The sequence below is a fragment of the Chrysemys picta genome, chromosome 8 (assembly GCF_011386835.1).
Source record: "Chrysemys picta bellii isolate R12L10 chromosome 8, ASM1138683v2, whole genome shotgun sequence".
Taxonomy (NCBI): Eukaryota; Metazoa; Chordata; order Testudines; family Emydidae; genus Chrysemys; species Chrysemys picta.
The window spans coordinates 95,332,336-95,346,879 of NC_088798.1; the positions used below are offsets into that span (position 1 = coordinate 95,332,336).

At 38.9% G+C, this 14,544-nt stretch overlaps 1 protein-coding gene across 3 annotated transcripts in view; it reads right to left on the bottom strand.

Annotated features, from left to right (window-relative positions):
• HSPA4 (heat shock protein family A (Hsp70) member 4) overlaps positions 1-14,544 on the bottom strand; it is a 35,446-nt gene that overhangs the window by 20,400 nt on the left and 502 nt on the right. Inside the window, exons 1-6 of one of the 3 annotated variants that reach the window (XM_005302842.5) lie at positions 14,056-14,524; positions 7,296-7,353; positions 4,837-4,977; positions 3,402-3,524; positions 2,747-2,846; positions 2,165-2,298 (exon numbers count right to left, since the gene is read on the bottom strand). In XM_005302842.5, the coding sequence (XP_005302899.2) occupies positions 2,165-2,298; positions 2,747-2,846; positions 3,402-3,524; positions 4,837-4,977; positions 7,296-7,353; positions 14,056-14,162 (663 nt within the window). In that variant the 5' untranslated portion in view covers positions 14,163-14,524. Of the gene's footprint in view, positions 1-2,164; positions 2,299-2,746; positions 2,847-3,401; positions 3,525-4,836; positions 4,978-7,295; positions 7,354-14,047; positions 14,525-14,544 lie in introns of those variants that run through there. The other 2 variants (XM_065554978.1, XM_005302841.5) reach the window with 2 other exon arrangements.

Here is a 14,544-nt window from a genome sequence, read left to right on the forward strand (position 1 = left end):
GAGATTGGGGATCTCTTAGATCTGTTGATTAATATGATTTCAATCCAAATAAATCCAGTCTTTTCCCATCCTTGTCATATGGTGTCATTTTAGCATGGTGCTGTCTGCCACATTTGTTAACAGCGTTGACAACCAGGGAATTGGGGAGGGGTGAGAAAATAAAATGTTCATGTCTTTAGAGGGCACACAATTTTTTTTGTCCGCCCATTTGCACGTAAGGGGTATTGTGGCTAGTGCCTGCCATATAGTTTTCACCAGATTGAGCAGGGCCTCATTGATGGGGCACGCAATTCTATCTGAGAATGACCTCAATTCTATCAGAGCCTGAGACGGAGAGCGTATGTGCAGGCAGAATAGACACTGCTACCTAAAATCTCCAATCTGAGGTGCAGGGATGCGAATACACTTCGAGTAGAGCACCCATAGGGACACTACTTGAACAGTAAGTTCGTTCACTTCAAATTGCTAGTGCCTGCAGGAGTTTCAAGCCTTTATACAGATACAGTCCTGAGCTCTGGCGCACACAAAAAAATCAATATCCCCAAATATTAAAAGGCAACTACATGTCATATATGCATTAATATGGTGATATTGGAGATTACAGTAGCAATTATGTGGTTCCCCTGCCTTAAATTGTCATAACCTTTGTTCTGCATAACACCTGGCACCAATCTATTTCTAGACACCTGGGTCTAGTGATAGCACTAGGGTAGCCAGGACTCGCACTGCTACAGGAAGACTTTTCAGTTAAGTATACCAACACGGAACCTTTCTTACACTACTGCCACAGTTTGAGTCATATCCCAGTTTAATGTATGATGCCTAAAAGGGTACTGCCTGTATATCCACACCAGGCTAAAAATAAACTCATTTGTTTTCTTCATGTTTAACTCCTGCAGATGAGTGCTCATTCATTCATCTGTTAATTCACGTCTTTAAGATGACAACTCCCTTCTCTACTGCCTCTCCAATTTGCCTGAATTCCAGATAGTTTTGAAATGCATGTACCACTTGCACATGCACACATCACCCCAATCTCAAAAGGCCTCCTCATCTATCATTACTAGAAAATGGCTTCTGAGATTAGTTCCTTCACTCCCACATCTAAACTCATTCTGGTCTTAGAACTACATTCTAAGATTGATCTTTTCCTGATGCATCATTTTACCTCCATCTCACTGATTTCTCAATCTCTTTTTCAGAATATGCTGAATTCACAATTCCACACCCCCTAAAAGTGCTGTTAACCCGTTCTGCACACCAGTGCTTATTAACACTTCACCTATCTCCTTCAATATGTACCATGCCTATTGTTTCAGTGTGTTGACTTTATATAAAGTTTCCATACAATTAATTTGTTCTTGGACCCATCAGAGCACATTGTAGCCTTCTGGTTCAGAACATTATCTCAGCTATATTCCATTTAAACTAGCATTCTGTAAGATTTTAGCCTACTTTTCAGTTCTCTTGAGGCACTACTCTCCTAACTATCTGAGCACTTATCACAGCACATTTACTTGTTCCTTCAACTGAAGCAGCAATATAGGATTATTGGATTTCAGAATATGTTTTTGGCTATAATGCTAACATTACTGAAGATTTTTATCTCACAGAAAAAAGAAATTTTAATACCTAATAGAAACAAGAAACAAGTGTTAAGGCAATTGTGCTTCAAAGTAAGACCCAATCTAATCACCTGCTCAAGTTGAGAACATTCTAAGAAATTTAATTAACTGTTGACACTTCACACCTATAATATTTCCTATAGTGCTCACATCACAGGTTTCAAGGTCAACAAGTCAGACCTTCATAACAATAAATTAATTCAGTAATTCCTGCTTTAAGACATGAATTTGTGGTTGAATTAGAGCACCTTTTTGAAAAAGACATCCTGTCTCCTAAGTTGTACTATTACTATAGAGTAGTTAGTTCAATTTATTTTTTATTCTCACACTATACCAAAAAGTAACTGAAGAAAACACGTTTGTTTCAACAAGCGTAGCAATGAAAACTTAAGCAGACAGTCTCCCCAGTTCTCTAACATAGGACAAAGTTGCCTGCATACACTGCCATATTAAGGCAGTCAACCAAGCCTATTGTAGGCCATAAACGTAACGGTGAATGTTTTTACAGGTAATTAAAATGGATGCGTAAGATTGTTTACTTTCAGTTTTCCTTTGTTGAATGCGCATACTGAAACTTGATATGAAGAATGTCCCATATCAACAAAAACAACATTTCTTGGCTTCTCTTCTAGGGCAGGCAGGTCTTGTTTATAGATTCCATATGCAAGAGCAACTACAAAAAAAAAAAAGACAAATCAATATAGTAAACAAAATGGCAGTCATTCAACTCCATTTTTGGTGTTGCTTTCCTAAACAGTACTTGTTAAAGAATGACTATACTGTCAAGATTTAATGCTACTTTTCAAAGTTATAAAGTTTGCATCTGGTTAAATAATGGACCAGATACAAAAACCATGGCATGGAAGACTAACTACAAAAACAGTTAGTTCCTCTTATCTCTTGCATTTATTTCTTGGATGTCTATTTCTAAGCATCTTTAAAAAAGAAAGTCTGGAGCTGTATTATTATAGAAAACTCAGATTCTAGGAACCTTGGAGAGCAACCAAAGTCAGATTAGTGTATAGAACTGGTAATTCTAGATGGAAGGGGTCTGTGACAGACATAGGGAAAGAAGTTTTATAATTCCAATCCTATATACATGTTAAAGAGAATAAGATTACCTGAAGTAGTTTCATTTATTAGTCGCAAGCAGTTGAGGCCAGCAATCTGTGTAGCATCCATCACAGATCTCCTCTCTGCATCTGTATAGAAACAAGGAACCTGCAAGAAATGCACAGCAGTGAGATACATATTTAGAAGGGCAATCCTCAACAAATCACCAAAAATATATTGCTCAGAGGGTTGGTACACAAGCCAACCCTCCGCCCCCTTTATTTATTTTTAAGTATTCCTGCAATTAAGATTTTTTTTTATTTTGAGTGTTGCAAGCAAGGAAAAGTGAGTAGCTACATGGGGAAGAGAATGGTTTGATTCAATTACTTACATAATTTTCTCATGCCTTTCCACTTGATCTCACCTTTAGTGCAAACTGAGCAAAACCAGCTACAAACAGTATTATTGTATTGATTAAATCTATAAAATATATTTTACAATGTTAGCGCGATAAGCTAAACATCAGTTTTCAGGGAGAGATCTGAGTAAAAAAAAGGAACAAGGTTTACTAAAAACAAGCAGGGGCACTGGTTTACATGAACCTGGTTTATAAATCTGGTTTATAAATTGCAATACAACTCCATTACCACCATGATTCTTCAATTTATGCAGATACACTATGTAGCTAAGTTAATGTAACCAAGTTTACCATCACCTACTTACAGAAACAACACAGTCAACTACAGGCTTCTTAAGGGCATTCTCAGCAGTTTCTTTTAGTTTGGTGAGGAGCATTCCTGTCACTTGCTCAATGGTGAAGTTTCGTTCTTCTTCCATATACATAACCTTTAGTGAAAAGCTCGTATAAGTATGGTAAATGACAAGAAACAACATGCTCAAGTGATATTAAGGAGTTGACCTAAACTTGCAAAAACAAAATTTTTAAGTGGTCCTTAAAACTAAGCCTAGGGCATGCAGCATACTTGTATAATTGCCCCCACTTCACTGCCTAAGCCATGTAGGGAAGGCACCACAGGATAAGATGACAGTTTCTCATTTTATTCATATTTACATTTGAGAATTCAAGAGATTTTAAGAGAGGCAAGTTGAAAAGGACATACACCTCTACCCCGATATAATGCTGTCCTCGGGAGCAAAAAAAAAAAAAAATCTTACCGTGTTATAGGTGAAACCATGTTATATTGAATTTGCTTTGATCCGCCGAGTGCGCAGCCCCACCCGCCCCGGAGCACTGCTTTACCGCGTTATATCCGAATTCGCGTTACATCGGGATAGAGGTGTATATACAAACTCAAGTTTCCTGGGTTCCGAATGCAAGAATGTATGCAGTTGACTCTTTACTGGGCCTTTAATAACACCCTGTTCCATTAGATACCACTAGACTATTTTTAAGTTAAGGAAATTCCTACTATTGTTGAACAGGTTTTGCAACTAAAATAAATATATTTATTGAAAATTGGTCTAAAATATTCTGCTTTTCTCCTCTAGCCTTGTAGTATATCTGAGGCATTAGTACTGAATACTATTCTGGTATTTTCTTCATCTCCCAAACTCACTATGGAGTGCAAAAGACTGTTCACACAGCAAAGAGGTTTTTTAATTTAAAGCAGACCTTGATAAACAATGGCATTCTAATAACTGAATTCAAATCCTGGATTAGCTAAATCACAAGTGAAAAGCAATCTGAGTCTTAATCCTTACTTGTGCACATCAGTAACCACTGTTTGTTACAATTGGGAATGTTTAATCAAGATGCTCAAGATTCAAAAGGGTATTACTATTCAGGCCTCAGTCATATGAAAAAGTTCGCAGAGATCCTTCCCACACTACATACAATGCTAGTCAATTAAGTTCTCTACCATTCTGAAATCACTTAGTTTATTTAAAGAAATAGCCAAGATAGTCTATTTCCCAACGCAGTTCTAAGCCTCCTTCATAAAATAAGATTTTACTAGCTTGAATTTTAGCCTACATTACAGATCTCCCTACATTTATTAATCCAGCAACAAAGATTTTTCTAATGGAAAGTGCATTTGTAAAGATAGAGGCCCCAGTGCAAAAGGGTTCAACGCTAAACAGACATATGAATTGTCATTGAGTTTTCCCTATGGTTCTCTTCCAAGTATGTCTGACTCACCTTGATGCCAGCTGAGCCTGTTGGCAGCTGGACAAGTTCATATGCCAGGTTATCTTTTTCAGCTTGAACAAAGGGATCTGAGAATGCACGGCCATGAAATCTTTTAAAACCTTGTACAGTATTCTTTGCATTTGATATAACCTAAAGGGAGAAAAATACATTAGTTTGAGATGGCAGGGGAGCTTCAGAATTTCAGAGAAAATAAGCCAATAGCAAGTTTGTTTATGCTTTTCTAATTACAAATTTTGATTTGGCAAAGCTGTATTTTCCACCAATATAAGGTGCCTACTAAAATACGCAAAGCCAAAATCTTCCCCTTTCATCTCCCAAATGATTCTTGCAGGAATTTGTTTAGATTTTTTAAAATTCTATTTTAAAACCTTGAGCAAACGTTCATGAAAATCCATGTAAACACAGTTCACTTTTAAAAGGTGTTCTGCAAATAGCTGTAAAATTCCATCCTTAGCAATATACCTCTCTTCACTGGATTCCTCTTTCCACTACCTTTCTCCCCACTTTGACCACCTTCCCCAACTGCCACCAACTAAGCTAGGAAGGACATTGAGCACATTAAATGTCACTTTCAGGTCCATCATCTTGTCTTGCTCTGGCCAGCCAACTCCATGAGACATTCCTGCATGATACTACTACCTACTTTGGAACCTTCCTACCTAAAAAACTTCAAGCATTGTCATGAACCCATTTAAAATCCAAATGGGGACTTAAAAGGAGAGTCAACTTGAAGTAGTGAAAATTGTCTATATACTCTCGTTCTAAGTAACACCTCTGATTAATTTAAACCAAGGATTAGAAGGAAAGTATCTGCTTTAATTTCTTTATATTGTGTATGACAGCACTTTGTGCATAGCCATTTTTCTGTATACTAAGTTTTCCATTATATTTACATGATTCTTTCACTAGCAACAAGGGAGAGGAAAACACAAGGGAAAGCTAAGGGCTTGTCTACACTTAAAATGTTACAAGCAGCGCAGCTGCACTGCGGCAGCTACACCACTGTAGCACTTGAATGTAGTCACTCACTACCTATGCTGACGAGAGGGATTCTCCCATCAGCATAAATAATCCACCTCCCCGAGAGGCAATAGCTAGGTCAACAGAAGAATTCTTCTGTCGATCTAGTGCTGCCTACACAGGGACTTTGGTTGACTTAACTACACCGCTCAGGGGTATGGATTTTTCACACCCCTGACCAGTGTAGTTAAACAGATATAATTTTCTACTGTAGACCAGGCCTTAGCCAAAAATTGGTATGGGAGCTCAAGGGCATGTGTAGGATCAGACACTATCTTTACTTCTTTTAAATATATGTAACTAGATTTTAAATTGACTGTCCCTTTAAAAAGCAACTTGCTCTTAGAATTTCCAAAATTCCAGTTATTACAGTTCAAACTGCATATCAACTACATCCCTGCACCAATGTGTATCTCCAGGTCGCAAACAGCTTAGTGCAACATCAGACTAAACACACGTGGGGAGTAATTCTGCATTTGACAAGATATTTACATTTAACTCTAGCAAAAAAAAAAAAAACCTGAACATGTGGGGGGGGGGGTCACAATTACAGTATGCTTGCTGTATATGTTCAAGCATCTCAGGGATTCTGGAAATTATTTCCTAATATCTAAAGATATTTGTTCTTGAGAAAAGTTGACCGTGTTTGAAGAGTCACTTTCTGCAGGTGACTAACAATAGATCTGGCATGAAACATCTTTTACAAAAATAAAAATTGGCGACAATCTGACTGGTAGATAGGAAGGGTCATAAGTCAGCTAAGTCTTGCTTTACTCCCTGATTAATATTTACATAACTACTCTACTTGGCTATACAAAAAACTATTAGCAGACAGTATTATTTAGGCACTCAGAAGTTAATGACATTTATAGTTGCATGGGCAACCATACATCTGCCCCTTTTGCCTCCAGCCTGTGCAATGAATGAGGCAAGGATCCTGTGGAAAGAACAGTACACAATCTTGCAGTTAAAGCCTATCCTAATGCATATGCACAAGAGGGATGAACTAATGTTTCATGAGAAAATGGTATTTACTTTTTGAGTGCTGATTATGCAATCCAAACAACATTAACAAGTTTTTTAGTATGTAGTTTCTCAGGCTTCTTAAAAAAAGGGAAAATTCTATTATGTACTACAACAACAAGTAGTACACTCTTACGTAATCCTTAAGTCCCAATCCAGAAGAATGACAGAATACATTACAGAGTAACAAACTGAACAGCTTAATAAAGCTCAAATGCTTCTTAAGACATTTATTAAAGATTTAATTTAGAAGCAAAAATCTACTTCAACATGGATATTTGTAGTCTCTCCATAAATGAGAAAATACTGTAAAAAACTTTTTCTTTTTTTTTTTCTCCTCTCACTACTGTGTTAGTAGTTTTGCTTTGGCTTATAAGCAGTTCTTGAACATACGAAATCCTTACTTGGCTTTTAGCTGCAGCTCCAATTGAACGATTCTTGGGTCCAAAGGCTATACATGACCTATAATGAGAAGAAACATTTCTGATCTAAGTCAAATTTAGAAATAAAGACTATTGCTAACAAGCAGCCACTGAGTGATTTAAAAAAAATGTATTTAAAGATTAAGCCTAAGACTAGATAAAACTGTCAGTTGTACAGAACAAGATTACTGTAATAACAATTTTAAAACTGCTATTTTCCCCAAGCTCTTCCCACTGTTAACCACTAACAGTCAATATATTAAAATGTAGGACCTCCTCTGCCATTATAGCTCTAGAATAATATTTGAAGAGCATAACACTCATTATGGAGTAGTTTTCTAACAAATAGTAAACTTATGAGCGGTGAAACCTATTAATAGTCAAAGGGATTCCCTAATTTTAGTACATTAAAATTGGTAGACATTCACTATGGTAGGATAAAAGCAAACAACACACTTACACGCTTCTCTAAGTTTCATAATAAAAGTAACATTTGTCCACCCTTAATTTTAATTTAAATATTTACATTCTTCACTTTAGAAGCAAATTCATAATTTAAAGCAACTTCTGTTTCTGGCCACTTTTGAAGGTTTGTTTGCAAAACAATTTATACAGCTGGGTAGAAATCTGACAGGAAGATGCTTGTTCACTGAATAAATATTACAGGCTAATTTTGTCATCCATTAATGCAGGTGATCATGGGTATCCAATTTCACTATCATATTTGTGAAAATAAAAGTTATACTCATTTCTATAGTTCTAAATAGCTGTATAGTTGACTAATTTTTAGTTCCCATTTTTTCAAATTTAAAGTTAACTCTTCGGCTCCAACAACAAGGAAGACTGGATAGAATAAGCACAAGGCAAAAAGCATACAAATACCAAATTAATCATTAGGGTTTGAATCATGGAAAGCCAAATCGACATACACAAATTCTTTTGAATAAAGTGTGTTGCTTTTTGATGCCTACCAGTTCTTTGAGATAAAAAGTCCTCATCTTTTTAGAGATTAAGAGTTACTACTGCTGGTCAAGCCTCCTTACCTGAGTATTTTAAAACTGTTACGTTAAACTGTAGGAGCCCTTATAAAATCTGAATACACTCAAAAATAAAATCAAGCAGATTTCCCACATGGTTCCTCTAGGCCAGTGGCTCTCAAACTAGGGCTGCCGCTTGTTCAGGCAAAGCCTCTGGTGGGCCAGGCTGGTTTGTTTACCTGCCGCGTCCGCAGGTTCGACCAATTGCAGCTCCCAGGGCCGCGGTTTGCCGCTCCAGGCCAATGAGAGCTGCAGGAAGCGATGTGGCCCTCGTTTGAGAACCACTGCTCTAGGCCAAGTTATCTACAATGTTGCTTGCTAATAAAGGGATTATTTCAACCAGTTTTTTACTACTAACAAGCACATTTAAATAGGCACAATTATTACATTGATCCCAATGCAGCAGACAAGAGAGTTGCTCTACAGAACTCTACTGGTTGCCCCATGGGAAACGAAAGAAACAGTGCTTCTGGAATATCCTGCTATGTTGAATTAGCTTAACATATTGAATAAACGGACACCACCAGCATGGAAATTTGTCGTGGTATGATTGTGTTGATTGTTTTATAGCCATTGTTGGTGCACTATCTAGTTAACAAATGAAAGCCAGTCATGCACTTATAAGAATACACTGTAATGAACTTAAGGAGGACATATTTAGAAACATGTCTTGTGCTTAATAACATGATTCAACGGCTTAGCCAATAAAAAGCTACCAAGTTCTGTTTTATGGAAACATTAAGGCAATAATAAAAGTAATACTGTGGACTTGTCTACACTACAAAGTTAGGTCAGCTTAATGGCATAGCACAGGGCTGTGAAAAATTTAATGCGCTTTGTGATGCAAGTAAGCCAACTTAAGCCCCAGTGTAGACACTGCTAGGTCAATGGAAGAATTCTTCCGTCAGCCTAGCTATGGAGTCTGAAAGGTAGATTTATTACAGCAATGGAAAAATCCCTTTAAATCACTGTAATAAGTGTCTACAGCGGTGCAGCTTCAGTGCTGCAGCTATGCCACTGTAACGTTTTTAGTGTAGACATAACTATATATCTTGAGGCTTCAGGCTAAACACTTCACAAGAAACCAGATTTATTAATTCAATTTGGCCCTTCAGAAGAAATTAATATAGAAGCATTAATTGAAGGTTCTACTTCTCTCCTATGCACATAAAACATATTTAGCTAATTAACTGCAAAATGCATGAGTCATTCTGAATTCACAGAAAATCACTACTTTTGGTTTAGTTATTAATGTAGTGCTTCTACAGAGTTCCAGATTAACAGTTCTGAGACTAGAATCCTCTCTCTAGCCACAGAAAAGAGTGCTACATGGGCAGCAGCAGTAAAGGCTTTCCTACACTGCCTCATATTTGTTCTATTAAGATCCCAATAGGGATCAATTTAAAAAAAAAAAAAATTGTGCTATGTAAGATTATCTTAAGAAGCCCTTATTTATATTTGGCTTTAGCGAACATTTATGTTCTAAACTGCTGCCTCATGTATGTTTTGCAGATTTCAAAAAAATCGTCAGAAGTGCTAAGGAAGAAGTTTATCAGGGATTTCTGTCTCTGGATGATGGAAGAGGAATGTTGGGAAGCTTTCCAATACTTTAGTTTTGTATTTGGAACCTATGTGGCCCATACTGGCATTACTGGTCAGATCTTAGTTAGAATTTTCTGTGTATTTTAAGACACTAGGATTGTTTTCTTAAGCAACACATGACACTTAAGTTATAATTTCAAACATTATAGGATAAGCACACAAATTGGTGAAAATTTAGTTTAATAAACACGCATACATTGTAAATAGAAGCAGATGCAATTACAAAGACAGACATGGGAAGCTTAGTGAAATCTTGTCAAGATAGGATTTCAGAAAGTTAAAACTCTGAACTATCATATTAATGAGTTAGAACAAAGTAACATGTGGGTGCTCCTCATATCACTTCAGTCTCCACACTCTGGATTACACTTATCCTTCGTCTCCATGCACTACCTTGGAAGATGCATGCATCCCGTCTGTCATACAAGACGGCAGTCCAGTCAACACAGAAATTGCAGTGATTTTGCTAAATCAATTTCTTAATCTGTTTTAGTTAAATCAGCACATCTTCCTTGTGTGGACACTCAAATTGGCTTAAAGGTGCCTTAGCTTAGTTCGGTACTTAATATAAATTGATATCTGCTACTCAAACCATTTAAGAGTGCCCATACAAGCTGCACTGATTTAACTAAATCAGTTTAGAAAGATTTAGGCCTGGTCTACATTTAAAATGTAGGCCAACCTAGCTGTCACTCAGGGGGTGAAAAATCAACACCTCTGAGCAACATAGCTATTGCCAACCTAACCCACAGCATAGACACAGTTAGGTCAATAGAGGAAGGATTCCATCAACCTAGCTACTATCATTCAGGGAGGTGGTGTTCCTCCACTACTGGAAAAACCCCTTCCGTCAGTGTAGGTTGTGTCTATGCTACAGGATTATGCCAGCACAGCAATGGCACAGAAGCGATGCTGGTATAGTTCCCAGAGTGTAGACATGGCCTTTGATAAATTGGTGCAATTTCTCCATGTAGCTCAGCCCCAAGCTTCTGTTTGATGGCAACTTTAATTTTCACGATTGAGAGTTCGTTTTCTCCAGGTAATTTGTTGTGTTCATTTTTGTGTCATAATATGAGCACTTCAAGAAATCTCCCTTTTAGATTTCTCCATCTCCGTTACAACTGAAGTGAGCAATCTCAACACAAAAACATTAGAGCCAGTGATTGTTCAGAGGGTTTGTGCACAATAGGTCTAGTCAACATATAAACAAACACCAGAGGGGCAGGAGAAGGCATATGGGGGACTCCATATATTCAAAGTTGAATGAACACTGAGCAAATATGCTTAGGGTCAAGTTCTGCCTTGGGATGACAACCTGTAGAGCCCACCAAACTTAATAAGAATCTAGCAAGCATGGATCCAAGGGTAGAATTCAAACACACAACTCATTCTCTTTAAACTACTGTACAAACTCAACTGTGATTAGTTGTGCAAAGTGATTTTGCTAAGGTTACAATATTTCAATATATATTGGTTACAGCAAGTCACACATCCTGACCCTGTCTTAGGTTTAAAATCTTGTTATGTAAACCAGAATCAACCACATTATTTTACTCTGCCTCCCCCCCTGAAAGTTTTGGATCTGTGGAACCAGGTAGTATCAAGTACATCATAGAGGAAGTTCAAGCCTCACTTTGAGCTAATTTTAGATTACACATTGGGCCCAAAAGTTTCAAGAGTGACTAGTGATTTTGGATGCCTCATTTTTCTGAGTACACAACTTGTGACACCTTTAAAAAGCTTAATTAACAGAAATTGCTAAGCATCCAATCCACAGAGCCAGGCCCTCTTCTCTCTCTCAAGCAGGGCATTAAGTAATTTTACCTTTGTACATCTATGTTTCAGCCTTTGGTTAAAGCGTATTTAAATTTTGTTTCTAGGATTTTAAATGTATTTAGTGTTATTAAAATGACATGGGAATTATTTGTAGACATTCCATGATAATTAGCATTTTACTCAGAGATGCTGGAGAACCTTTTTAAGTTTTTAATCCTCTAGTACCCTTAGTACAAATCCAGCATGGGTTTATTTTTGAACATCTACTAGCTGTTGTGGCAAAACTGCACTGTATATATTGAAATGGAAAGACTAACACCCACTTTAGTGTTTCAAAACTAAAAAGCAGTAATTTCCTGAAACCTGGGAAAGATTTCTGAAATTAACCAACATCTTGTATCTGTTATTCTCTAATTGTATTAGACATTGGTTTTCAAGACTGTTTAAATACATGTTTAAGAAACAAGTCTTGACAGTAGTACTTTGTATAGAACTAGTAATGGTATAATGAATTAACATATTAGTCATACAGCTCTTCTCCATTCCTTCCTTAAAGGCAGCCAGAGTTATGGCATTACGTACAAGGAAGCAAGGTGAGGCCATACTGCTGGCCATCCATCACTGTTGCCAAGGCAAGATGAGAGAAAACTGAGAAATGGAGTTACTAATGAATAATTTTACCTTGCCTAGGTAGTTTGTTGTAAAACACTATCAGTTCCTACCACATTGTGTTCAAGTGAATGGACATTTTACTTTGAAATATTGCACTACTATTATACACTGGAACATTATACAAGTCAACACTTAAAAAAAAACACCTTATGAAGAAGACCTGAGAGTCAGGGACCCTCAAGTTCTAATTTCAGCTATATTACTGACAATAGGTCACTTTACCTCAGTTTACCTTCTCTTGCTATTTTATTTAGTGAGTTATTTATGACCAGAAAGGAAGCCATCTTCCTCTACATTGGTACAGCATGAAGCTCACTATTAGCATTGTTGAGAACACAGTTACAGAGATGGCTCACAACAAGCTTAAAATAGTTCAGTCTTAAAGTATAGAGGACTCTAGCTGTATTTCAACTGCCATTTTTGTTTCTAAAATAAAAGCATGTGTGGCCCTTTACAGTCATGATGAAAAAGTCCCTGCCCCAATACTCCTGGGGTAATTCTGCACCAATAAATAATTTTTGCATATTTTATTTATCAAAACAACACAAAATCACACCAGTTTCAATTATTTTGGTAATTTCAAAATACCTGTTAGCTAGTATGTCTAACAATCCAGACAAAGAGAAATTCCCTCACAAGTAGAGTGTTAAAGAAACCCCTACAATAACCCAGTTCCTGTTTCTATGATTTTGTTGGATCCCTCACTCTGGGTATGTCACAGGTGCCAGCTACGTATTTCTTGGAGAAAAACTGTCCCTCCAGTCTTAGTCAATTCTCATTTTTTTCACTCTTCCCTGTAAGGTTACCATAATTCAAGCTCCTAAACAGAGGACACTGCCAGGTGAGAGGCAGCTGGAGGGGTGTACAGTGAGGGAGTTGTGTATTGGGTAAGGCTATTTGGGGGCCCAGATGATGACAAACCACTCCTCCCAGAGCCCAGCTGAAGGGCACCTCCCGGCCCAGATGCCTGCACCTCTCTGTCTCCAGAACCCAGCCACAGGCTCCGTTCAGCTTCATTACTGTGCCACCCTAGGATGCAGTGTGACCCCACCCTGACTCATCCTTTGAGAGAGCCAGCACAGCTAGGTTTCCTGGGCCCACTCCAGGTCCCGGGTGGATGAGGCCCAGCAGCCAGACTGCACAGAGACTCAGGACGTCCATCGGTACCAGGCTGGGCACTCCCTCCACTAGTGGGGGCCACAGCCCACCTTCTTTGTTCAGGGCATGCTGGGAACCACAGCCCATCTGCACCTCTTGCGTAGGCACACTGAAGTGGGGAGCCAGACTGCTGGATCCAGTGGCCTCTAGCAGCGGCCAGCCACTCTGCAGTGCCAATTCTGCCTGGAAAAGTGAAATTCTGCACAGAAAATTAATTCTGCACGAATTCTGCATTGTGCAGTTGCACAGAATTCCCCAGGGAAGTACTCTTAAGAGCAGACAGACAAAATATTCATAACATACAAAGGTGGAGCACGGAGGACAGGTTGATGCATATAAGCAGAGTGACAAAGGAGCATTTTTTGCACAATCTCAGTTCCATTTTTTTTAATTTACAGGGCATAAATGTGACCCAAATAAGCTTGCACACGCTTCCTGCTTGAAAACGTTTGATTTTTTTTTTTTAAGTTACATTTCCCTCTTCCCCACCTTCTCACTTCAGTGGAAGTGGCCAGGCCTGGCGGCCTCTAGTCCCTTTCCCGGAAACACATGTCCCAAGCCCTGCTCGCAGAGCTGCACTGTGGTCCGCCCGCACAGCTCTCATGCACGCTACAAGATGGGAACAGTGTTTAACCCGTGTTGGTACCAGGAGGGGAGCGCCCCGGCCTGCAGCGAGGTCTCCCTGCGGTACAAAGATCCCGCCGGGCACCGCTCAGGAGAGCCCACACCCGCTTCCCAGGGCCGCGCGTTACTCATCTACTCCATGCGCAGCACTCGGATCTTGGGAGGCTTTTGCACGCTCCGCAGAGTCACCAGCGTTCCCCCACCAAGGGAGGGGGAGAGAGAAGGGGCCGAGCCGCTTTCCACCAGGCCCCAGGCACAGGCCTAACAGGGGCCGGCCGGGATCCATCAGCTCCCCGGCGCGCCTCCCCCCCTTCCCGGCGCGCCTCCCCCTCTCCCCGACGCGCCTTCCCCTCCCCTTTACT